Below are 24,309 nucleotides of genomic sequence, written 5' to 3' on the forward strand. Positions count from 1 at the left end.
TAAACAAAATTAAATGCAGTTGTTTTGGATTTCTCCTAGGAATATAGGGAGTGGTCCTATCCTGAGGACTTACTCTTATCTGTGGTATAACTGTGGCTATGAAAAGATCATTGCACAAATGCATATGCATTCCTTAAAATAGCTTAGTTTTGCAATTTATAATAACAAGAATTTTAATCTGCATAGAAAACTGTAAAGAAACCAAGTATCTAGACAATCCCATCTTTCCACCACATGTTCTCAAAACACCGCTCATAAATATTAGGATATATTATTCCTAAAGCTGTAAAACATCTGTTCTCTGTCTGTCTCTGAACATGCTAAACAGGGAAGCTTTAATTATTGTCATCTTCCTCCTCCTTGCTTGATATGTCCAGTGTTACTTCAAATAAGGCTGTCATCTCCATAGGTTCATTTACAGTGTTCTTAGGGCTATGGTAGGAAACAACATATATTGTGACTGTGAAAGTCTTTTAAATGAAATCATTAAGATAGGTAAATTGTTTAAATTTGGACATGGACAAGAGTTAAGGAGATGCCTTGTACTGAGACATGAACAAAGGGAGCAATTTTCATTTTTACCTACTGTTTAATTATAAAGCAATATGAATATGGCTTTTTTTTCTTTCTTTTTTTTTTCTTTTTTTTTTTCTTTTTTTTTTTCCCCCACATTGTCAAGTCTGAGTGTTTTCTGTGGATTATAAGAATCATAGAATATCCTATGTTTGAAGGGTCCTATGGTAATCATAAATCCATCTTATGACTCCATAAAAGGCAACCTAAAAATTTAACCATATATCAAAGTGCATGATCTACACCGTTCTTAACAGACTTAAACACGACAGCTTCTCTGGAGAGCCTGATCCATCCTGATCCACCCTCTCAATAGAGATTTTTTTCTAGTGTACAATCTGAACTTCGCCCTGATGCGGCTTTCAGACCTAATGCTCTATTATCTGTTACCAGAGAGAAGAAATCAGCACCTCTGTCTCTCATCCTTCTTGAAGAAGTAATGAAATCAGCCCCTGGCCTCCTCTAAGCTCAACTAACCAAGTATCCTCAGGCACTTCTATGTCATGCCCTCTGGACCTTTTGCCATTGCTGTTGCCCACAACTGGACACAATCTAATAGCTTTATCCCTTACATTGTGGAGCCCCAATGTGTACAGCACACAGCATTTGAGATGAAGCTAAACCAATGCTAAATATAGTTGAGACAACCACTTTTTTTTTTTTGACAGGTTAGCTATGGTGTACTTAATGCACTAAATATAGTTGAGCCCTTTTGGCTGGCAGGCTGAACTGCTGACTTATAATGAGGTTACCATAAGCCAAAAACTTCAAATCCCTCTGCAGCGGTGCAGCCACTTGTCCCCCAGCCTAAACATATATTCCAGATTACACTATCCCAAATGCATAATCCACTATTATTTCTTATTACATTTTATATGATTGGTTATTGTCTAGCGTTCTATCAAGATCTCTCTACTCTCAAGGGAATCATCTAATTTAGTGTCATTTGCAAATTTAGTGTGCACTCAGTTTCTTTTTCTGGGTCACTGATAAAAAATTTTGACAGAAAATTCCCTAAAATTGAGCACTGGGGATCAATGCCACCAACCTCATGCTTAACTCATTTACTATAATGCTTGGAGTCCTACCATTCAGTCAGTTGTTCACCAGTGCTATTATGTGTCCAGCTATATGCATTTTGTCCAGAAGAATACTGTGAAAGACAGTATCAAATTCTTTGTTAAAATCTATGAAAGTACCTCATCCATTATCTTCTCTTTGTCCAGTAAGTGGGTAACCTTGTCATGAGAGGATATTAAGTAGGATGTCAAAGAGGGAGGTAGCCATATCTAGCACCTATTCAAACACAGACTTTAAGAATGAAATATCATGTTCACCCTTGTGTTTGGGAATGAATCCGACTCCAAGAAAAAGTGTTTTCCCTCCCCCTCTTTTAATTTCTTCTTCTTCTTCACTCAGATCCTTGTAATTTTCACAGAACTAGATATGTTAATCTTGCAAAGTATATTTTTTTCAACCTCTTTGCAAGTCCAACATTCATACATTTTAGAGAGAGATCTGTTGTTTGATTTCTTTTATTTAGTGAGAAAAAAAAAAAAAACACACACTAAAAACAAACTTTTATATTACTCTAGCTTGTACAGCAAATCCAGGGCCTGAATTTAATCCTTGCATTGTTATCATTTGTAGCAGCTCATACTAAGGCTCTGTGATATCTAGTACAAACTACTCCATATGGATTTTATTACATTCTTCAGTTAGGTTAAATGACCTGAAATTATGCAGGCATTTTGCCACTGATCTATTACCCAGGAGTAAAAACAAAGGTGGGGGAAGAGTGCAGATAAATAGAATATAGAACTGTCTTGGACAGGAAGCAGTTTGTTAGGAAGTTTGTAACAGCCAGTTGGTTTATTAGCATAAGAAATACCTATTTTGGCATGTACAGTAGAATTACCAGACAGAAGAAAGTAGTAGAGGAGATAAATTTATTTATTTATCCAATATTAATAAAATCTTTCTTTTAAGCTCTCAGCTGTAGTATTTTACCATTGATGGGCAAATAAAAAATACCACTTTTTCTCGTATTACGTACTACATGCTTTGTCTTTTATATATATTGATGGCAGACTAGAGTGGTGAGAAACTAAAAGCAAACTAAGAACACCTTCCCTCTGTAATCACCATCTTCTACTTCCTCCCTTTGAGCAGTGTAGGGAACTGGAATGTGAGCTGTGGTCAGTCCATAATGCTCTGTCTTCTGCTTCTCCTACGTGATCACTTTCTGCCCTATGCTCCATGACATGCCTTCCTTTCTGAATTGATCCTACATTGGCTTTCCGCAGACTGCAGCTCTTCAATAAATGCTCCAGTATGGCACCATACCACATGGTTCATCCATTGAGACTGACCTGCTCTGGCACAGGTCCCCTCAAGAGGCAGCTACCCCAGCCTCTCTGACCCACTGTGGGCTCCTCTCCATGTCTTCAGCTCTGGCCCAGGGCTGCTCCTGCAGGGGCTCTCCATGGGCTGCAGCTCTATCAGACCACATCCACTGTTTCACCATGGCTGCAGGTGGAGATCTGCTCTGTGTGATGCCCAGGTTCTGCACAGAGACAAAATGTAACACAAGCCTCTCCTGGGCTCAAGGGAGCATCTGCACTGTGTCTGGAGCACCTCCTGCCCTCCTGCCCTGACTCTGGGGACTGCTATTTCTCCCACATGTTCTCTGTCCTCTCAGCTACTGTTGTGCAGTGTTTGTGCCTTTTTTCAATCCACTTTCCCAGAGGTGAAACCTGCTTTGCTTACTGGCTCAGCTCTGGCCAGAGATAGTTCCCTTTTGGAGTTAGCTGGGACAGCTCCTGGACTCCTCCAAGAGCTGCCTCTCCTATCCCTATCTATCAAAACTCTGTTATGTAAACCCATTGCATCACCACAGAGTCAAAACAAAGGCTTGAAAAAACATCTTGTTCACCGTTGACAGATATTAGCTGTGAAATGTGGAAGCAGATAGCACTCGACTGATACACAATTCTATTCCCAGCTTCACAGAGGACATCAAATGGTATTTTGAGTTCCACATCCTTTGATAGCTGCTAGTACTTACCTACTTCCATTCTGTCACAAAACCCTTCACAAAGATTCCTTAGTTCACTCTTTTTTTACCTCTTATCAAACTGAACAGCCCATGCTACTAATGGCTTTTTCTTCAGTGCCCTTCAATTCTCCCTTCTTTGCCTACCTTGGACTTTTCTGCTTGAACCACTGTAATAAAAAATTGTTACTGTCTATATGCTTATAAAATCTGATTTTTATAATAACTAGACATGTAATTTCATGGTTTTTATTTTTTAGCACCATTTTAAAGCAAACAGTTACAAGACTGAAGATTAGTGATCAGTCATGTTTGTCTACTTGATGGGGAATGTTGTGCTGTTTAACTGTTGTGACATTTCAGAATAAATAATTTATTGATTGAAATCTGCAGTGAAGATAAAGTTGCTTTACTACCTGTGTTATGAAAAAAGTTATTGTGAAATAATATCTGCTTGATGTTTTATTTTATTTTAGTTTACTTGAGCACAAAATTTTAGAAATGGAAGAAAGACATAAAGAAGAGATGGACACTCTGAAAGAGGAAAAAGAGAATCTACAGAGTTTGGTCACTCGGCAAAGCTACATAATCCAGGAACTAGAGAAGCAATTAAACAAGGCAACAACTAATAACAGTGTCCTGCAGAAGCAGCAGCTTGAATTGATGGATACAGTTCATACTTTAATTACACTCTGTTCTAAGGAAGGAGGTAAGAAAGCAGAATTATAAAACATTACAGATTTCTTTCTGACATGCTGTATTATTTTTTATATAACTCAATTAGCTTATTCCAAGAAAGAGAAGAACATGGAGGTATTTAAGCGATGTGTGGATGCAGTGCTTAAGGACAGCATTTAGTGGTGGAGTTAGCAGAGTTATGTAATGATTGGAGTTGATGATTTTATGGATATTTTCTAACCAAAATGACTCATGTGGTTCTAGGATTATAATGGAAGAAAAAAGACCTGATAAGAACCCACCAATCAAATAACATTTAATGTCAGTTCTGAAGCCAAACCTTCTGCTAACAGTCATATATTATTCTTTTAATCGAATATCACTGAGTTATTGTACCATAACCTTAGCTGCTGTAGGACAAAATTTCATTGACTACACATTACCTGTTTTGCTGTTGAGCAAAACTGACTATTTTGCTCCTTAGAGCATCTGTCTCCTTCTGTAACCAAACGCATTTATTGATGGTTACTTTATGGGTGCCAACTCTCAAGTTCCTTTACAGTAATTGGAGAGAAAATGAAGGAAAGTAAACCAGAATTCCATACACATAAATATGTTTTAAAGCTGATGAATTCAGTTGTAGGCACTTAAGGTGCAGTAACCATACAAAAGTAGTTCTTCTACTGAACGAGTTTTTTGTTTATAATAAAGGTTTGCTGTTTCTTTTTTGTTGTTTTTTGTTATTGTTGTTGTTGTTGTTTGTTTTGGTTTGTTTTTTGGTTTGGTTTTTGTTTGACAATGAGAAAGTAATTGAGGTGGGTTTTTATTTTCTAATGCTAAAAATATTACAGACATTCCTTTCATCAGGACTATGCAATGTAGGTGGCGGAAAGAGACAAATGTTGCTTGGAGATCACTGTAAGGGTTGAAAATATGACACTGGAAAGAATACATTACATGAAAAACAGGAAAAGGTTATATGACATAGAGGGAATAAGAGATGTAAGGGAGAATGTAACAGCAAGGTCATATGCTACGATTAGCAACTAAAATGGGGTAAACAGTTGTGTCTGATATGCCAAGCAGTAAGTAAAAACTACTGCTGCAGAAATAAAGTTGAGAAAAGAAACATCAAAGAAACCTTTTTGATAACAAAGAGGTCATCAAACCTCTTCTGAGGAAAGATTCAGGGTAAACACAGAGTAACTGTAGATGCACAAATTCTGCTAGACATTCAGTGAGACTGGAAGTGTAAAAGAAAGGTCTATGTGATGTTAAGTACCAGCATTGCAAGGTCTCCAGCTTGTTTCCTCTTGGTAATTCCAGAGCAGTAATTACTATAAATAATTTTTAAAATTTAAAAAATAATTTACCTGCATTGTTACACAATGTTTGGTTTAAGAGGCAGAAAAATATATCATTCATGCTGTTCAGCTCAAGGCAGTGTGGGTTTGCTCTCTGCTGTATATTCCCATGCAACTTGTGTGGCTTAAATCTGAATAGTTCCAGTGGCGAGGATTACATCTCATCTTTTGGAAGTGTTTCCTGCTTGGACCCATGTTGATACACTACGTTCTTTTCCCTCCTCATATTTATTCTAAGTGTTCCCTTCTGCTTATTCTGTTAGACAATTCCCCAGCATTTTGAAGTAAATAACATCCTTCATAGTAGGCTGCTCTCATATCAGTAAAGAAAAATTGTGATGCAATGCAATTCATTTATCAGGTTTTGCGATCTTTTGGCAAAGAAACCTGGCAAAGTTGTGTTCAGGGCTTTCTAATAGAGCTCAGGAGTATTTTTAAATTATTATCAATATGAAATATATATTATTTTCATATGGATCTTTACTGCAAGTTCTTTTTAAGATTAGAAAAAGATTTTCAAAATATTCCAAATTTGGTTCAAAGAAAAAACAAAAACAAAAACTGAAACACATTTTTTCTAAACTTGGTTTCCTCATTTGCTTCTTGTAAAGACTTTGAATGAGGATTTCAGAAGTGGTTCATTTAACCTGGGCTCCTGGATCCAAATTAAAAGACATAATATCCTGGAGTATGAGACTATTCCATTGAAGGCAGAAAATGAAATCATTGCAATAAAAATTGCTACTAGATTCAGTCTATGCAAATATGTGTTGAAAATAGAAGAGTATATGTGCTGGGAAATACAACTTAGGCTACTCACAATTCTCAACAAAAATATGAAATTTAGCCTTGCAGAAGCCTTCATGTATGCACTAACGCTTAACACATAAAATATGTCATAATACTTGTTTATTGGGAGGTAGAGAATAGCTAAATGTGAAACATACATCAGTGACACCCCTTCTGTCTTATACTGTTAAATATTGGTCATCTAATTTCATAAGGAATATAGCAGAAATGGAAATGATCCAGAACAGAATAGTATAAGGGAAATAATTACAGACCTGGAACGATTTCCATATGAGGAGAGAGAGCTGTAGAATACAGAATTATTGGATGAGAAATAAGGCATGTACGATACTGTTATGTAAACCTACAAAACAGCCAACACTGGAGAGAAGACGGAGACCCAGTAATAGATATCTGTCATTGACAAACAATAATATTTGGTTATGTGAAGTTTTGATTGCTAGATGTCATTGAGTCTAATAAAGATTTCTGAATTATTATAAAGATGAAGAGCTAGCAAAAGACAGACTCCCATAAAAACTTCAAGTTTTTAACTGTTGATCCTCATCTTTGAAAGGAAGTGTGACCTAAGCAAGGCATTAAGACTGAGGCAAGATCGTTACAGATGAGTAACTTCCCAGGAATGAAAACAGGAGATGAGAGAAACTGAAAAATGTGGCTAAAACTTCAGTATTTTAAGAATGTCTTTAAGTACCTTTTTTGGATTTCCCACTATAAATTAAATGTGTATGACTGTGTATTCTACATTATATGTATGTTTGTTTATTTTACAAAATACTGCCAGTCTCAAGAAATCTGAAAACTCTCCTGAGATAAAAACCAAAAAGTGTCACAGACAGCAAGATGGTCTCCTTTTCTTACATCATTATACTCAAGCTTTCCAATTTGTGAAATAAAGTTAGGAATTAAGAAAGATATTTTAAGTAAAATTAAAGTTACAGTTGAATGACTTCGTTTGAAACCAACCATTGTTTTTTGATTATAAATCATGACATAAATTTATTCCAGGAATGATATAATTGTATCAGAATATTTATTTTTAGATTATTTTAAGTAAGTTAGAAGATTTTTAGTAGTCTGTGAGGTAATTGATGGCCACCATGGAGCTATAGTACTGAGCAGAAATAGCTTTTGTTTAGTTTTTTAGTTTTACACTCTGAAAAGCATAACTAACATAGTCCCTAATACTGAATGACAATCCTACAGTATAATCTGCTTTGGTACTTCAACCATGGCTGGATAAATGTTGTGAGGATTTCTGAAGAACTTAAAGGGGAGTGAGGAAGGGGAAAAAAAAAAAAAAAAAAAAAAAAAGTAAAAAAGAGGATAATTTCTAAAAATACAGATGGACTAAAAGATGAAATCCAGATCCCACTTTCACTGCTGGTTTTGTAGAAGACTAGTTTTGAGATGGGGGCCACCTGTTAAGCACAAATTGTTTGTGAGTTTTGTTTCCAAAATACCACCCACCTCTCTCTGACAATGAGTAATTATTGGATTTCAGATGAATATAAACCATAAAAATAGAAACTCTGAAAGATCCCAAAGAATACAGAGAGTCAAATAAATGCCAGATACTGTGGGGGACACAGAAGTCTCCTTTTTGGCTTGTGTCTGTATCTTGTTCATATATAGTTTTAGGCTAAACAATCTTGGAAGGGCTGTCAATAAACTTCTAAAATAGATTTTTTTTTTAAAAAAAACAGTGCTTTAAGACACTAACCTCATTGAAATGACTGTTCATGTTGTGGAAATTTAAAGAAACTTTCTAGAAATAAACTAATCTCCATACTCAAATATAAAAAAAAAAACAAATGCCTGTGAATTTTACTTTTCTGCAACAGAAGACTAGAGAAATAGAAATGTTGAGCTTAAGGCTTAATTAATCCTTGTAGATGCACTGCACATCTACCTGCAAAGCTGTAGAAGTCCTTCACTTATAGAAGATAACAGAGAATTGGATACTATCTAAAGTTCTGTTTCTTTCACTATCACCGGGTATTATGAGTATTTCAGAATATGAAAAGCGTGATAGCTCTGCTGATTTAGTCACATTAATGTTACCATTAACCAATAAACATCTAAGGTATGTGAGAAACTTACTAAGTTTCTAGGTCAGAAAAAAATACTCTTCAAAAGGATTTGTAGCGTTGACTGAAAAAACTGCAAGGAATGCACTGCAAATTGTGTTAAGTAAAGATAATATCTTTGTCATAGAAGTATACCCAAGTTGAAACTAAGTAGTTCAGAATTGCATTAGTCCAGTGGGAAATTATGCTTAAAGCCAAAGGTCACAAAATGTGCTCAGTCTGAAGTCCCACCTATTTTCGAATACTTTGTTCTTTTCTTATTTTTGCTCCAGTAGAAGAAAATTGACCTCGTGTGCCTATCATGTTTACATTAATTTGCATGACTTCATAATTACTCCTACCCACAGCATAAGGGAATTTAAAAATTTCAGAGTGGAAATATGTTTAACTTTATATTTAACATTTATTGTCCTTTTCTGTTTTCATTTTCTTTATTTATATATATATATAGTCAGACTGCATATTAGCATACCTTATTAAAACTTTTGGTCTAAATTCATGTACTTATAATTAATGGAGAAGTAAAGAAACTTTTGTCATGAACATCTGTTTTTGTGACCTCCTAGTAGGGGAGAAATAAAGCATTAGCTTCCTCTTGAATGCTGATGAGAAGCTAAGCTTAATTCTCAAAATAATACACATGTATGACAGGAATTTACCTCCCCCAAAAGTGCCTGTTGAGCTTGTGAAGTAAATAACTTGGGTTAGACATTTCTGGAAAGGTTCAAATCTCTAGACTTCTGAGAAGTTTTCATATTTTAGAAAATACTGCATGGAAAACTTTATTCTATTGGAATACTTACTTTTAAAAGGCATAGCAGTTCATTTACTCAAAACATTAAACCTTAAGTATTCTATTTCTTAGAATGCAATTGTTATGACGTTAAAATCTATAGTGAAATATATAGATTGAGGATAGAATGAGAACTTCAAAGAGATGACCTGAAGGTTGCAGACACAGGGGAAACTCCACTGGCACTAACAAAATTACCCCAGCATAGAAGCTGGCCTGTTTCATTAGATAGACTTCAAAGACAACTTCTATAATACAAGTGAGTATTTAAAAAGAGAATTAGATAAGATTCATCAGAATGCCAACATAGATTAAAAGATTCAGGTGCTCCTAAGGATGATTTTAAGTCTTACTGTTTGAATTGTTTTCAGTAACATGAATTTTCTGTATAGTACTGATTCAGCTATATAATGAGGCAAATTAATTACTCAAATCTAACACATTTTAGACAGCAAAGTAGATGGTATAAGATTGTACACTACAGTTACTGGTTTTATGTGCACAGCAACAATAATATTGGTATTCATCTGAGATATATTCTGTGTAACCATTTCACTAGAAATCTCTTTTAGCTCCTTAACATTTGTCTTCTTTTTGTACTTCATCCCTACCGTTATTAAGGTTTTTGTTCAACATTATATAGTGCAACTCATGAGACAGGAACCTTGTATGGCACATTAGTCACTTCATTTTTCTTCCAAAGTATGGAAGCAATCAGAACAAGATTTTTTGATAATTTATGAAGTTTATGACCAGCTTTAGCTGCAAGATGTAGATCTGATGTGAATCAAGAGTGTGCCTTGATCCACGCATTTTAAGTATGGTTTAAAGAAAGAAATGCATTAATAAAGTGACAGTTTTGGGTTTTTTTTTCTTTTTCTTTTGTAGCTGAAACTGAATGACCCTAACACAAATAACAAAACAGGACGCTTTATCCATAAACTCTAAATATTTTTATTATTTTTTTCTTACTACTAATTAAGAATGAAATAAAAACCCAATTAAATTGACTTGGCTAAACTACAGCAGCCACACCTGATCTTTGAATAAAAGCTGTTTTAATGCACTGAAGCCACTTGTATTCCACAGGTCTCTTATTCTGCCATTGAGCACTACATAGATACTCAAAGATGTCAAAGCTAAGAATGACGATGTGTTTGTATAGTGATATTGAAAAAACTTTAGTCGGAGGGTGGTCCAACTATGGAACAGACTTTCCAGCAAGACAACTGGATACCCCATGACTGTCAGTGTTAAAGAGACATTTGGACATTATCCTTATTGTGGTTAGCCTTGAAGTGATCAGGCAGTTGATTATGACCTTTGAAGGTCCCTTCCAACCTTCAAACCTATTCTACATTATTGCAGAAGATTACTGTAAAAAAAAAAAATCACTTTTTTCTACCCACACAAACCTCACCAATATAAGCCTACTCGACTTATTTAGGATAAACACCTGCATCTGTATCTATTTTGAAATCTTGGAATCTAGAGATAAAAAATGGAATTTTACTTTATTGTGTGCCATAGGAAACACTCAGTCTTCCTTGTCTTTCATGTACAGGACCACCAAATAGAAAGACACTGAAGTGCTGCAGTGGTCTTTGTGCAGTTGTGTAGGAAACACCCGCACATCAACACTAGTATTGTTTTGTACTTCACGGGTTCATTTGTTTTCTGAAAGTAAAGAAATAATGATTTTAATACCAAATAATAATATATTAAAATAAATATGTGTATCCAGTTCAGTCAAGGATAACTTCATTTGCAAGTTACTTTGTATAATAAAATGCAACTAAATGTGTTAATTATGATCAAATCAAACTGTGGTTTAATGGAGGTACCATACTTAAATAAGTTAATTGAATTGTACAACATTTAATATGTTTGTCAGTGGGAAAAATATTTGAGATCTTCAAAACAGAACTGGGGATTTCTGTACTTTATCCCTATTGAGTTCCTGAAAGTGACAGCAAGGAGTCGATATTTGTTACTGCTGAAGAATGAACATTTTGAGTATATATTTTTCTATTTCAGTTCTTGGTTATTAATATTGAAGTCAATTACCATCTCTCACTCCTACAGAGTATCTCAGTGCCAAATCCCTTTTCACTCTGCTTTGTGAAAATGGTTTATGCAGTCACAGCAAAGATATTAGAGGGGATATCAGCATGTATAAACCAGCCAACAACACTGCTAGTGTCACCCAAATGGCTTGTTAGTGAAGTTTTTTTTGTTTTTTTTTTTTGTATGCATGATTCAGCTGGAAACACTAAAGGCACATTAGGGTTTCTGTGTGGAAAAAATATAAATAAATTAAAGAAATATGGGCACTGGAGATATTAAACAAAGCCAGTGGCTTAATCTCTCTTTTAGCAGTTTGTGAAAGACTTCTTTACTTCTCATCTCTCCATGAATAGCTGGTTACTTGCAAAACTGCTGTCTCAAGCAGAAACTATTAAGGAACTATATTACAGCTGGATAATTAAGTGTCTTTATCTCTTTGTAAACGGGCCATAAGGCATTCTATTTCAGCTCACTAATGAGGACCACTTTATGGTATTCCTAAGTGATGTCTTTCAAATGTGCAGTGAATCGAAGTATTATTGTTGTTACCAGTCACTAAGGCCAGATTTATTGGGAAACAGACTTGATAACTGTTGATAATTTATTAGGTAGTAAATAATTATGCCCTGGAGAGGGTGAAAGCTCACTAAGTTAACATCGTTTTCCAAGACCTAGTCAATTCCTGCAGCGCTACAGGAGAGGAACTCTGCTTTAAATAATTTCTTTAATAAGTAGTTGGATAGCTTAAGTACTCTTGCTATGCCATTGTTTGCTTTTCTTACTTTACAGTGTTAGTGGGGAGGAAAAAAGGAGAAATGTAATATTCTGTTAACTGCTAAAACTTTTCTATAAACATTAGTATGAGGCAACTAATTTGCTGAGCCTTTTCTCTTCTCTCCTCACTTTAAACATGCGGATCTGAAATTCTTGTATGTAATGACCTTTTGTGTTTCTAACAAATCTGAGACTGTGCTAGTTCTTAGGCTGGCAGAATCAACTTAGCCCTGCTAACTGCATTTCAGCATAGCTTGGTAGTTGTGTTGAATTATATTAAGAGAGGTTTACACATTCATTTGGACCTCCCACATGCAGTAGTAAGGAGTATGCATGAAAATATGAAGGGCTAGGGGCTGATGGAAAAGGACTACTTTTTCTTTTGTCATTGCTCCTTGGGAACGAAATCCTTTCACTTCTCCATACATTCTAGTAATTTTAGAACCACACAGAAAGTCAACAGTAAGTCAAACTAAGGAAGCTGTTCCAATGGAGTTACATGTCTGTTAAAAAAAAAAAAAGAAAAAAGAGAAAAGAAAAAAAGGGGGAGAAAGGGGGATGAGGAGTCTGGTACTGCTAAGCCCCCAACTCAGAAACAAAATCCTAGCCTTCTGCTGGATCTCTCGTGTTAGTTGATTCATTCTGGCCATGTGGACTGCAACCAACAGCAATAGGAAGAGCAGCACCACTCATTTAAATGACACTGCAGATTTATTTGGGGGGAATAATGAAATGCTCCCTTAAATAGAAAATGAAAACGTTTACTCATACTGCCATAAACTCTGAAAGTTCAAACTAAGGTCAGCATTTTCCGTTCTAATTTTTCAGCAGCTGAGTGTGCCCAAGGAAGGAGTTCTAGAGCTCTGCTTCCTTCCAGCTTAAATAGCAATGTAGGTTCAAGGTAAACTCCCAAGTAAATCTTGAATGGAAAGCACAGGATTTGTTTCTTGACTATTAGTGAATGAAATTAAAAAATCTATAAATTCTAAAATCTTATAAATTACTACAAATGAACAGAAAGAAATCAGAAAAATATGTAGCATAGTATAATTGATTGATAATCAAATACTGTGCAAAATTCATCCTATGCCTAAAAAATTAAACAAAAAAAGGCTAAAATATGATGATGAAGAGTGTGACACAGGGTCCACAAAGTATAATAGATTTACTTCAAGTGGTGAAAAATTTGTAGTATGAAGTAGAAATCATTGGCTTCTTATGTATTCTTATGTATAGCCTGGAATCCAGGAAATGCACTATTCAAATCCTCTTTGCCAGGTACAGAAACATGCACATCTATGGCTATCATTTCAGTTTGTAGGCAGGACCTACAAACCTAACAGGATGGTTATCAGGAGAGCAAATCTGAGTTGGAGCATCTCCAGTTTTATGCCTGTTACTGTTGTACGCAGAGCAATTGCAGCACAACTGTGTTACTGAAGGGAATACTGGCAAAATGCCGACATCTATGTTGTAGTTCAGTATGTGCTCTCAAGTGGATGCTGCTATCTGCAAGACTAGGCCACTAGAATGACACACTGTACCTCTGGCTGTAAGTCAGCAAAAAAAAAAAAAGAAAAAAAGAGTTTTCCTCCTCAAAACAAAAATAATCTTCACCCTTTCTCTGTCAGATCTGTTTATGGCTCCTGGTGATAACTCTGGGAACATATATGCATGGTGGAGGCCATGTTCTGGGCCTCCACACTGGGGATATCTGACTGACATCCTTCTGAGAACATTATCAGACTGTTCCCAATTCAATTTTTTGCAAACCGGGTGGTATTTTCAACTTTAACTGGAAAGGCAGTGGAGCACAGCAGCTGCACCCAAATGGCTGGAAAAGGGGTTAGAGATACCGGCTATCTTATGGAAATGTAGGATTTTTCACTGTGTTTCTGGAACCATGACAAGATTAAGGCAAACTTTGCTTGCAGGCTGGATACTGATAGCAACTACCACACTGTAGTCCTTGAATGACCCTGTCCTTAGATGCTGCAGCTTTAGGTAGAAAGACACCAGTTTACGAGCTTCTCCTTTTCAACTTGTTAGAAGCTTCTCATCTGAGAGATATATTTTCACATGAAATGCTTTTAACAAAGCAGGTGGAATTTAAAGTATATTTGCCAGCAAGATTTTGGTGACAGACTTTTCCTTCTAGGATTCAAAAGCACGAAGAATATTTTTCCTAAGTACCTTTTGGTTTGTATAGTGACTATTGAGTCTTCTAAGAAAATTGGATTTGTGTAAATAAAACATTTAAGGCATGAAAATAAAATAATTAAATAAGATACTGCAGAAATCTCTGAATATCTGCCCAATTAAGTCACCATCATAGACAAAAAACAACAGCTGCCTTTCATTTACTGACTATCACTACAGATCACAGGACTCTAGTCATTAACTCAGTCTCAACTGATTTTAAAAATATGCCAGTTCAGAACTTAAATAATTTAGTAAATATGAATGTGACTTTATTGATTCAGTCAACATAATGAACTGTAATTTGGTATACTTTATTATTTATAGACAAACTATAGTGAATTAAGTACTTCATTTTCCTAAAAAAAAACCAAACCAGAATTCTCAAAAAGATCAATGTATTATTTTTGAAATATTTTTTCTAGTAGAAATCAAACTAGATAATTTTGATATGTATATAACAAAAATGAAACATACAATATATTTTATATTATGTATTACTAGAGGAAGACTTTAGAATACTACATATTTCAGGAGTTATTTCCTCTTTAGATTTAGTTGCTATTTTTTAATATTTGGGTAGAAAAACAGATTCCTTTCAAGACAACTTTTAGAAACTAATTTGCAAATCACTTACTAGCAGTAGAGCCACTCAGCTCTGGCGTGTCACAGCTCCTTGGTCTTCAAAATCTACATTTATTTGCACCCCTATGGGAAAAGTCACCTGGAATAGTCCTGGGCACTTATATTTACTATGCTTCCTGGACTCAATCTGTCATCCAAGGCTTTGGAGAAAATAAATAAATAAATAAATAGAGCCAAAGAACTCGCAACTGAAAGAAATAATCCCCCAGGTAGGGAAACGTAGATAGTATAGACCAAAGAGAAAGCTGTTCAGCTGAAAATTAAGTAAAGGACTTTTGGGTGTACAGTGAAATGAATTTATTTTGCTGTTCATTAATCTTCTGTTCAGGAAAGCAGTTTTTTACACATAGCCATTATGGCTTCATAGGGCCATGACTTCATCACCAGTTTTCTGATAACTTTGGAAGTTTGAAAATTACAGCACAATCTTTTTAGGAAAATAACTTTGTGTTCCTCTTACTAAATGTGTTGTGCTGCAATGTGTAACAGCTCAACAGCAGCTTCACAAGTGGTTGAGTTTTCCTTCTCGTTCTCTGGAAGAGGGATGACAGGCACTCAAACAAAGCTGTCTTCTGCTGGCTCCAGCAGTTCAGTGCATGAATCCCGCTGTTGTAAAATAATTGGGTTGCTTAACCTATAGAAAATTACTACACCTGCTATGTGTGGTCTTGGGTATTTTGGCTGCCTCATACTGAAGGAAAGGAAAAAACTGAGTATATGCAAAGCATTTATCTGTCCCTGTCACCTTCCTCTCCGATGTCAACAGTAGTTTTGTTGCGTTTTCTCTAGTCTCTAAGCAAAAGGTAAAAATATTTTTCTAAGTATGCTTTATGATATTCATTTCCTGAGAAAATTATTTTTTAAATCTAATTATAATTCATTTGAAATTATAATCTTACCTCATTTGGAAGTCAAATAATATTAACTTTGGGAGACAATCCTTAAATTTTTTTGTCTAACTTACAGTTAAAAAGGAACCAAATTCAAATCTTAGTATCCCTGAGTGACTCTTAAGTGTTTTCCAACATGCATATTATGGTAAAATAGAGGTAACATGACCCTTCTATATATATTGTACATATTAAAATATAAGTAGTTAAAACTGAAGGAAATGAAGACCCTGCCTCTGTGCAACAAAATACATTTTTAGACAAGAGAAACTAATGTTTGCAGTTGAAACACCAGCATTCAAGAAATTCAGGCTGGGAAGAATGGATTTAATCTAAAGCCCCTTGAAATCAATAAGAAGCTTTGCTTTAACTCCTCTGGGATTTGGCTCAAACCCCAAGTAATCGTTCAAGCTGGACTTTGGCCGCTGATGCTTACACCATCTGCATACAGAAAAGTACTGTGAAATCTTTAATTAACACAAGTCATGAAGGACTTGCTTCTATTATTTATTTAAAACCTGACACCTTCATGCACTGTTCTGTGTGCCTTGCTGAGGGCCCCATCTCACAGGGAAGTGTCACCTATCACTATCGCCAGCACTGCCTCTTTTCTAGGTTCCAAAGTAGTCAATTTTCCAAATGAAGTTCACATGGGAGTACCTGAATCTAGTTTTATTTCTGTTGATGATGTTCAAAGAAAACAATAAGCACAACATGTGCATAGATAGGGAAAAATAAGAGATTATCCTAGAGAGTAGGATAATCTTATGATTCAAGTCTGGACTTCTCTTTTTTTTTAACCATTTTTCCCTTTTCACAAAACCACTGGGGCAAAATACTTGTCATTTTTCTTCTTCACTTTCTGCATCAGTTTAATGATATAAATGACAATCTTGCAAAAATTCATTATGCTAAAATATTGCTTTGAAGTGTTCAGAGGTGGGTTAGTGTATCAAGATGCAAAGCAAACTCTTTCATGGCCCAGATTGTCTCACATGCTGTGCAAGACGTGCTCTTTGGTACACCACTATCATTAAGTGCCATATTTACAGTATGGACCACTTCATTGGAGAGTGGATAAGACATAATCCTTTTTCTTTCTAAAACTCAAGCAATTTTCAAGCAAAAGAATTGGGGAAAGGGGGGGGGGGGTTGGGGGCGAGGTGTGTGTCACCAGACAATGAGTGTGTCTGAAGGACTTAAATGTTGTTTCCTTATTGAAGAGATTAATGAAGTGCTGGCCTGAGCGACGCACAGCACTTATGGCGATGTTTAACTTTAAGATTCTGAGTAGACAGATGGATTTCTATGGGAATACTGATGTGCTTAAAGTATGTGTTGTTGGAAAGAAATCATATTCTTCAGTATCGTGTGGGGTTGGACTACTTTTGTTTGTGAAAGTGAAGGGAATGCTCTCAGATGACACTTCTACAGGGAATCTCCTAGCTCTACAAAGCCGGGATCCTCAAACATTCCCTCCTGAATTCTCAGCCTAGACTGCATACTTAGTTCACTCAGAAAGCGATGCCTCCTATTTATTACCATGGAAACTACAACAGATACAAAGAGTATAATAGTACTGTTTAATAGAGCAAATTCTCAGATGCCATACACTCTTTTTCAATGTAGTCACCAGCACTGGCTATTTGTTATTGCAGAGTGATTAATTTTTGCTAGTCTGCATGCTGCACTTAGTAAAAGCGCACCAACAGAAGTGACCTGCTGTCCCCGCTGCTGAAACACACCACCTACTGCCTCACTGTGCTCACATCCACTGTTTGGTGTCCATAAATGTTCAGCAAGTATCAGTGAATGTCAATGAATACAATCTTTTCACGTGGAGGAGTTCAACTCCACACCTTTTCTCCAAGCAGACTTCCATGTCAGACTGCCCCTCTGCTGCCATCTGTCACGTGGCAACAAAATGTATGGTGGGATGGAATGGTGGGAAGGTCCAACCTCTACTGTCGTAGCACCGCCATTTGCCTCCAATGTTGTGGGCCAGCATAATAAATTAAGAGGCATTACTTTTGGGTCAGCCCTCATAAGTGATCTGTGATACGCAATATCAAGATCTGCACCAGTCTTCCAGTATTAATTGTTTTCCTCTTCTGAGTCATAAAAGGACTAAACATGACTCTATATAAGTGACTTCAGGAGAACTCTTTTTTCTTTTTTTTCCTCTGTGCTGTGTCTAGCAACTTATACGCATGTGTAAAACTCATGAAATCATTCTGTACCCCTAAAAAAGCAAATTTAAGCAAATAACTCCCTTGCTACAAGCCCTAAGGCCATTCAAAAGTCAGTGTATCATTGTGAAAAGGCATAGTCTCTCTCCTTCCAGATTTTGTATTGCTCTCCCAGGTGAAGTCTGTCTTGGATCACAGCACTGAACAAGTTTGTCCACCTCCGCATACTGTTGCTGTAGTGTTCTTTGACAACCTCCCAAGCACAGCTTTATTCAGGCGCAACACCTGCAGCTGCACAGTCCTTTGCTCTCAAAAGGAATCTGCTGTGCTCATCTCTCTGTAGACAGGATACTCTGCATAGCTATTTTCATCGTAAATTATTTCTGCTGGTGCCTCCTCTGCCATTTGTCTGACAGTTTCATAATAGCTCTTTAATAGAACTTACTCAATTACTAAGGACCACAGCATAGTTAATACTGTGAATGTCAATACAATGTGCAAGAGTCTCTTTCATATAAAAATGCTTAATATTACTGTTGCAACTTATACTACTGTATTTTTCTCTGCTTTCAGTTTTACTTAAGAATGCGAAGAAGGAAGAAGAAAAGCCTTTCAGAGACTGTGCAGATGTATACCAATCTGGTTTTAACAAAAGTGGTGTCTACACTATTTATATTAACAATGTGTCAGATCCTAAAAAGGTAAGGAAAATATATGATTTATTTTCATTTTTGTTAGTGGGAAGTTCCCCTAACCTTAAAAGGAGCATTTGGAGCCTTTATGGAAGTTCTCATTCTTCAAACTATTGCACCGAAACAAATAAACCTGGTTATATTCAGACTTGAAAAAAAATACAATAGAATGAAAATAATGATAAAGTGTATTATTTCAGACATTCTTCTTTCTCACTGACAGAGAATCCCTCACAAAGTGCAAATACACTCAAGAGTTGACTCACTTCCTCTCACTCAGCGAGTTCAGTTGAATCCCTCTATAGCCACAAATAAATCTGCAGTGAGGCATAGAAAATTATTATTTTCTATTATGAAATTATTGTTTTCTTCTATTATATTATGTTATTTCATAAAATGCTGTAATAAGGAAGCTGATGAGGAGATGATGTAGTAGCAGAGAAATAGAAGAATTAATGGATTTAAAAACAAAGATTTATAAAAATCATACTTTTCTTGTATGTAGCAAGGAAGAATATATTTGACTGCAGAGAAAACATATTAAATATTAGCACTGTTGAAATCATGGATCTTGTGTTTTCTTGTTCTCTGAAGAGATCTTTGGGAGCTTTTGGGATGAAAATGAAACATTAGTCTATAAAAGAGGCATTTTCTAGAATGATTTTGTGGCTAAAGTGAGCCAGCTGAAGCTAGGAAAGTGAACAAATGGGCTAATGATAATTCATGCAGGGAAAAGGCTGGTTTGTCCCTCTGACAGGGCACAACTCAGAGCAGCCCCACCGTGGCTACAGGCTGATTACCTGCCAAAAAAAAAGTAGAGTGTTGTCCAGCAAAAGGGTTGGACAGAAGGAAGGGAACTCTATCTTTCTGTTATCTTATTCTTACTGCAGTAAAATAGCGACCCTGAAAACAGAAGAACACGGTATAAATATTACCATATAATGTACTCTCTGTAGGTACTTTACAATGCTACTAAAATATGTTAAATTTATTTCCAACATGAATTTGGCTTTGGACAGCCTTTGGGAACCTCTGAATGTCAACATGTTATTTACTGTGGTATTAGTATTCATTAAAGCATGATTACAATTGGAGTGGGAGAGTGCTTTGGGCAAAGGCCAGTAAAACTTTGATGAATATGAATGGACATTATATGAAACGTAGAGGCATCTTTAAGCGTTACTGAACAGGAAAAGAGCAACAGCAGTTCCATAGAAGCTGTTCGTCTCAAACAGAGATGTTACACCAAAGTCAGACTTGTGTGCACAAACTGAATTTACTTAGCCTTATTAAAGTTCCTGAATCTGAACTGTAATGAAAAACTGTAACTATCTGAAAGAACTGTAGCACTGATGCTCCTGGTATTATTATTTTTTTTTTTTTTTGTGGGTTTTTTTTTTCAGAAATTAAGGTTGCATTAACAGTCTGCAAGATTGTTGCCTTCTGTAATACCTGCAGCCTCTGGTGACTGCTTCATTTACGGCAATGTTATACTTTTGGATACAGAAATAGGTTTTTGTTACATTATATATTTCCTAAGGGATACTTGCATCCTGACATCAAATAGCAAAAGCCCCTTCATCATCTATACAAACGTTACTGTCTGTTCTAATAATTTTGCTCCTTATGCCTTCCTATATTCATAGAAAATTGTCCTTCATGCTTACAGCTCCATAACATCCATATGCCTCATTTTTATATGCTTAAAAAAACAGCTTGCAATTTTTATTTCATGCCTCTAGCTTCATCAGTTCACTGGCTTAAAATCTTTTGCAATACTATGTGAAGAATACATCATTCCTTTCTGATGAAAAGCATCTAAATAATATTCCATATTTTTAAAATGGGAAAAGGTTTACCTTAAAATATTAAGCTTATTAATTGGCTTACTTTGTTGTGCGTGTGTGTGTGTGTGTGCAGCGCTTAATGGTGTTGATAAACAATTCTTCCTTGGTCATAGTGACAGCAAAGGCAAGAGTCCTTTCAGGGCTACACAGGTAGGTTCAGCTAGTGGGGGAAGAGAGCCTGATGAGGACAAAAGGGCAATGAGAGTGAGGTCATTGTTGTTACAGGAGCTGGAGAAAGCCAAGGGCAGTATCTCCATGTCCATGTGGTTCTGGCTTGGTTACCTCCAGGTTTGGTTTCTGTATCAGAGAGACATTCTCTGAATCTCAAATGGCTGATCTTGAGCTTGTTGCTGCAAATCTACAGTGTAGACTTGTGAAGACTTAGTGTGGAAGCACTTAAAGTACAGTATGAGGTAATCTCAGTAGGTTTGTTTACATTAGAATTGCACTGCCCTCTACATTATTATTATACATTTTTTAATAATTTATTACATAACTATGAATTATGTACAAATAATTCCATATATGCCTTTTAATAGCTTGGGTACTTTTACTCATGCCTTAAAGAAGGCAGTAGTGAAATGCTTTGAATATCCTTTTAATTTAAACCAGGTTCTTTTTGCTGACGATAAACTCAGAATGTAGAGATGCATAAATATTCAAAGTCACTTTTCTTCATTCAATTATTTATTTGGTAGAGGATTAAACATCAGAACATGCTAAAAGTTGTTTAATGATTGAGTGCTCTGAACTTGCCTGGGACAGAAGCCAGTCTAGGACATTTGTTGGCTAGAACTGTGTGGAGCAAACATCTATAAGAAGCTTGGCACTCCTGTTACTGCGGCAGGTGTTTGTGTCTACCACCATAGAAAGTGCCAGACCACACAATGACAGCTGCTGTAAATCTTTCTTTCAATCTGCAGTTTTCTCCTTTAACCTGCTATATTGCATAGAAAATATTCAAGTATTTTAATAGGCATTTTGTTCTATTCTAGAATAAAAAGATTTGCATTTTTTTTTTGTGTGTTGTGATTGTGTGTGTGTGTGTCTTTAAAATGAGTAGTCTTAGTACAGATGAGGATTTAATGCTTTAGAAATTGGCACGGATTCATGGGAGCTTTACATGACTTGCAAGGAAAGTGAATCCATCATTTAGAAATTCTCACTGTAAATCAGATTAAGAAATTAAATCTTGTAGATAAATGTTTTGACTCTCACTGTCTTCCCTGAACAAAGAATAAGGCCAAAATATTTGTATAAATTTGTGGGTTTTCTTGTGGTTAACCTAAATGAAGTTCACATATTTTCACTGCTCAGTATTCTGTTTCCTTCTTGTACCTACACAGGGTCTTCGCTTGTCATGCCTGGAGCAAATGAAAACAAAAGTACATGCACAGGATTACTGTGACAATGGTTATGAGGAGGAAATATTTAAATTGTTTTGCTGAGAGTGGAATATGGTTCTCTATCAAATGAAAGATATTATGATTTGGATATTAACCTCTGACTTGGCAAAGCAACTTAAAGCTCTAAGTTACTCTCCAGTGCTGTCTTGTTAATGTGAATGCCAAAAGCTAAACTGATAGGTAGTACCTCTTCCACTTTCTCACATATTAACATCTTTCTTAATAAAGGAAATATAACTATCAAACTCACAGTCAAGTGAAAATCAGGAGAGCTGCAGTGCCACTCTGGGGTACATGAGTACTTAGGAATGAAAATCAGGAAAATTTGCTTCAATTAGTATTGAGAAATTTAGCTGGATCTTAAAACTATATCATAAAATAATGAATGTTATCACTACATGCCAAGAAAAAATAGTTTATAAGTAGCATTTGTAATATTTCATAATGTATCTAATATATTTTTAAGAAGGTAGAATAAAAAGAGAGAAAAATTAATGAAAAATAAATATCCTCTTTATCCTCTTTAAAATTGGTTAATTTTCTGAGTGAACATAAGACTTTATTGAGCAAATTACACTTCAACATATATGGGGTCTGAGCATGCCATCAAAGGCATAAAGCATGAATCCATAGGAAACAGGCTTCCACAATTCCATTATTTACATTTTACATTTTCTGCCTCTAAAATGACAGGATACAATGCGAGTATCTCTACTTTTTTGTTAATTCACAGGTCTTTTGTAATATGGAAATCAATGGAGGAGGATGGACAGTTATACAGCACCGAGAAGATGGGAGTCTGGATTTCCAGAAGGGCTGGAAAGAATACAAAATGGTAAGGTAAAAGATGTGGAATAGATCTACATTCATAGGAAAGAGATTTCAAATAGTACTTCCCATTGTCTTAAGCAAGTCTTATAATGGTGTGATGTCCAGTAGTCTTTTATGAACTACCTTTTTCATGCCTGTTACTATTTAAAGTCATAATTTTTTTTTATTTTTTTTAATTTTTTTTCCCAGTGAGCTGAGTATTATTTTGTATGAATTAGGGTTTCTGTCAGTTCAGATACTGAGATTAAAATGAGATGATGTCCAGGCATACATAGTACAAAATGTTACTGTCTTGTCTGCCTCTCTGAAGTTTGGAACTGCTGTCACACTGACGGGTAATGAGGATGTGTTGATATTCCTAATGTATGTATGCCTTCAACTAAGGGGAACTCCTTCAGAATTTGGAGCTTCTCAGATAGAAATGAAGAGTTTTACTGGGGTTTATCCCAACCCACATAACACCTCTGCCAATTAAGACAATGTACTGGAAATGTTGATACTTCAAATAGAATTAAAGGACAATAAATAACTTACCAAATTACAGATAACATTACATTAACTGGTTATTTTCCCATTGCCAACTTAAAAAAAAAAAAAAAAAAGAAAAGAAAAAGAATTTACTCCAGTCTAAATAATTTCCGAGCTTCTCACTCATTCCCTGATCAAACTTCTATGTGGAGTTTCGTTCTCTGAATCCCTGAGAACTGGATTTCATTTCTGAGACATTCTCAGTGAGATTTCAGAGCTATATTACAAACTTGGAAGAGGAAAATTTTTTTTCCAACAGTTTTCAAAAGGTACCGTATGGAAAGAATATTTAAAATGCTTGAAAAAGTAAATAAGATCGAGTCAGTAATAATTTGTGGAAAAGTTCTGTTGCAGAAATTAAAATAAATAAGTAAATAAAAGGAATGTCAGATTATTTAACCGAAATATCATTTTGGATTCTAAGCACTCTTTGTTTTCAGTATTTTTATACTACTCGGAAATATAAATTTTAGGAAAAAGTTTTTTTAACGGATTTTTTAAATTGAACACAATTTTTTAGAAATCATAAAAATAGAAAATCAGGCTTTTTGGAGTTCTAATTTAGCAGAAAATTTGAAAACTGTTCTACTCTATTTTCATTTCAAGTCAAATAAAATAGAAAACATCTTTCTGGGGGGATGAACCAGAGATTTCAAGATTATCACAAAATCACAGAATTGTAGGGGTTGGAAGGGACCTCTAGAGATCATCGAGTCCAACCCCCCTGCCAAAGCAGGCTCCCTACACCATGTCACACAGGTAGGCGTCCAGGCGGGTCTTGAATATCTCCAGAGAAGGAGACTCCACCACCTCCCTGGGCAGCCTGTTCCAGTGCTCCGTCGCCCTCACCGTAAAGAAGTTCTTCCGCACATTCGTGC

The 24,309-nt window shown here is 35.7% G+C and overlaps 1 protein-coding gene across 1 annotated transcript in view; it reads left to right on the forward strand.

The window, feature by feature from the left end:
* The window catches only part of ANGPT1 (angiopoietin 1), a 148,076-nt gene that overhangs the window by 78,282 nt on the left and 45,485 nt on the right, over window positions 1-24,309 (forward strand). The window contains exons 4-6 of the mRNA XM_015856162.3: window positions 4,105-4,337; window positions 18,701-18,828; window positions 22,806-22,907. Of these exons, the coding sequence (XP_015711648.1) occupies window positions 4,105-4,337; window positions 18,701-18,828; window positions 22,806-22,907 (463 nt within the window). The remainder of the gene's footprint in view (window positions 1-4,104; window positions 4,338-18,700; window positions 18,829-22,805; window positions 22,908-24,309) is intronic.

Source organism: Coturnix japonica, chromosome 2 (genome assembly GCF_054131305.1).
Source record: "Coturnix japonica strain WE chromosome 2, WE-NBRP24, whole genome shotgun sequence".
Classification (NCBI taxonomy): Eukaryota; Metazoa; Chordata; class Aves; order Galliformes; family Phasianidae; genus Coturnix; species Coturnix japonica.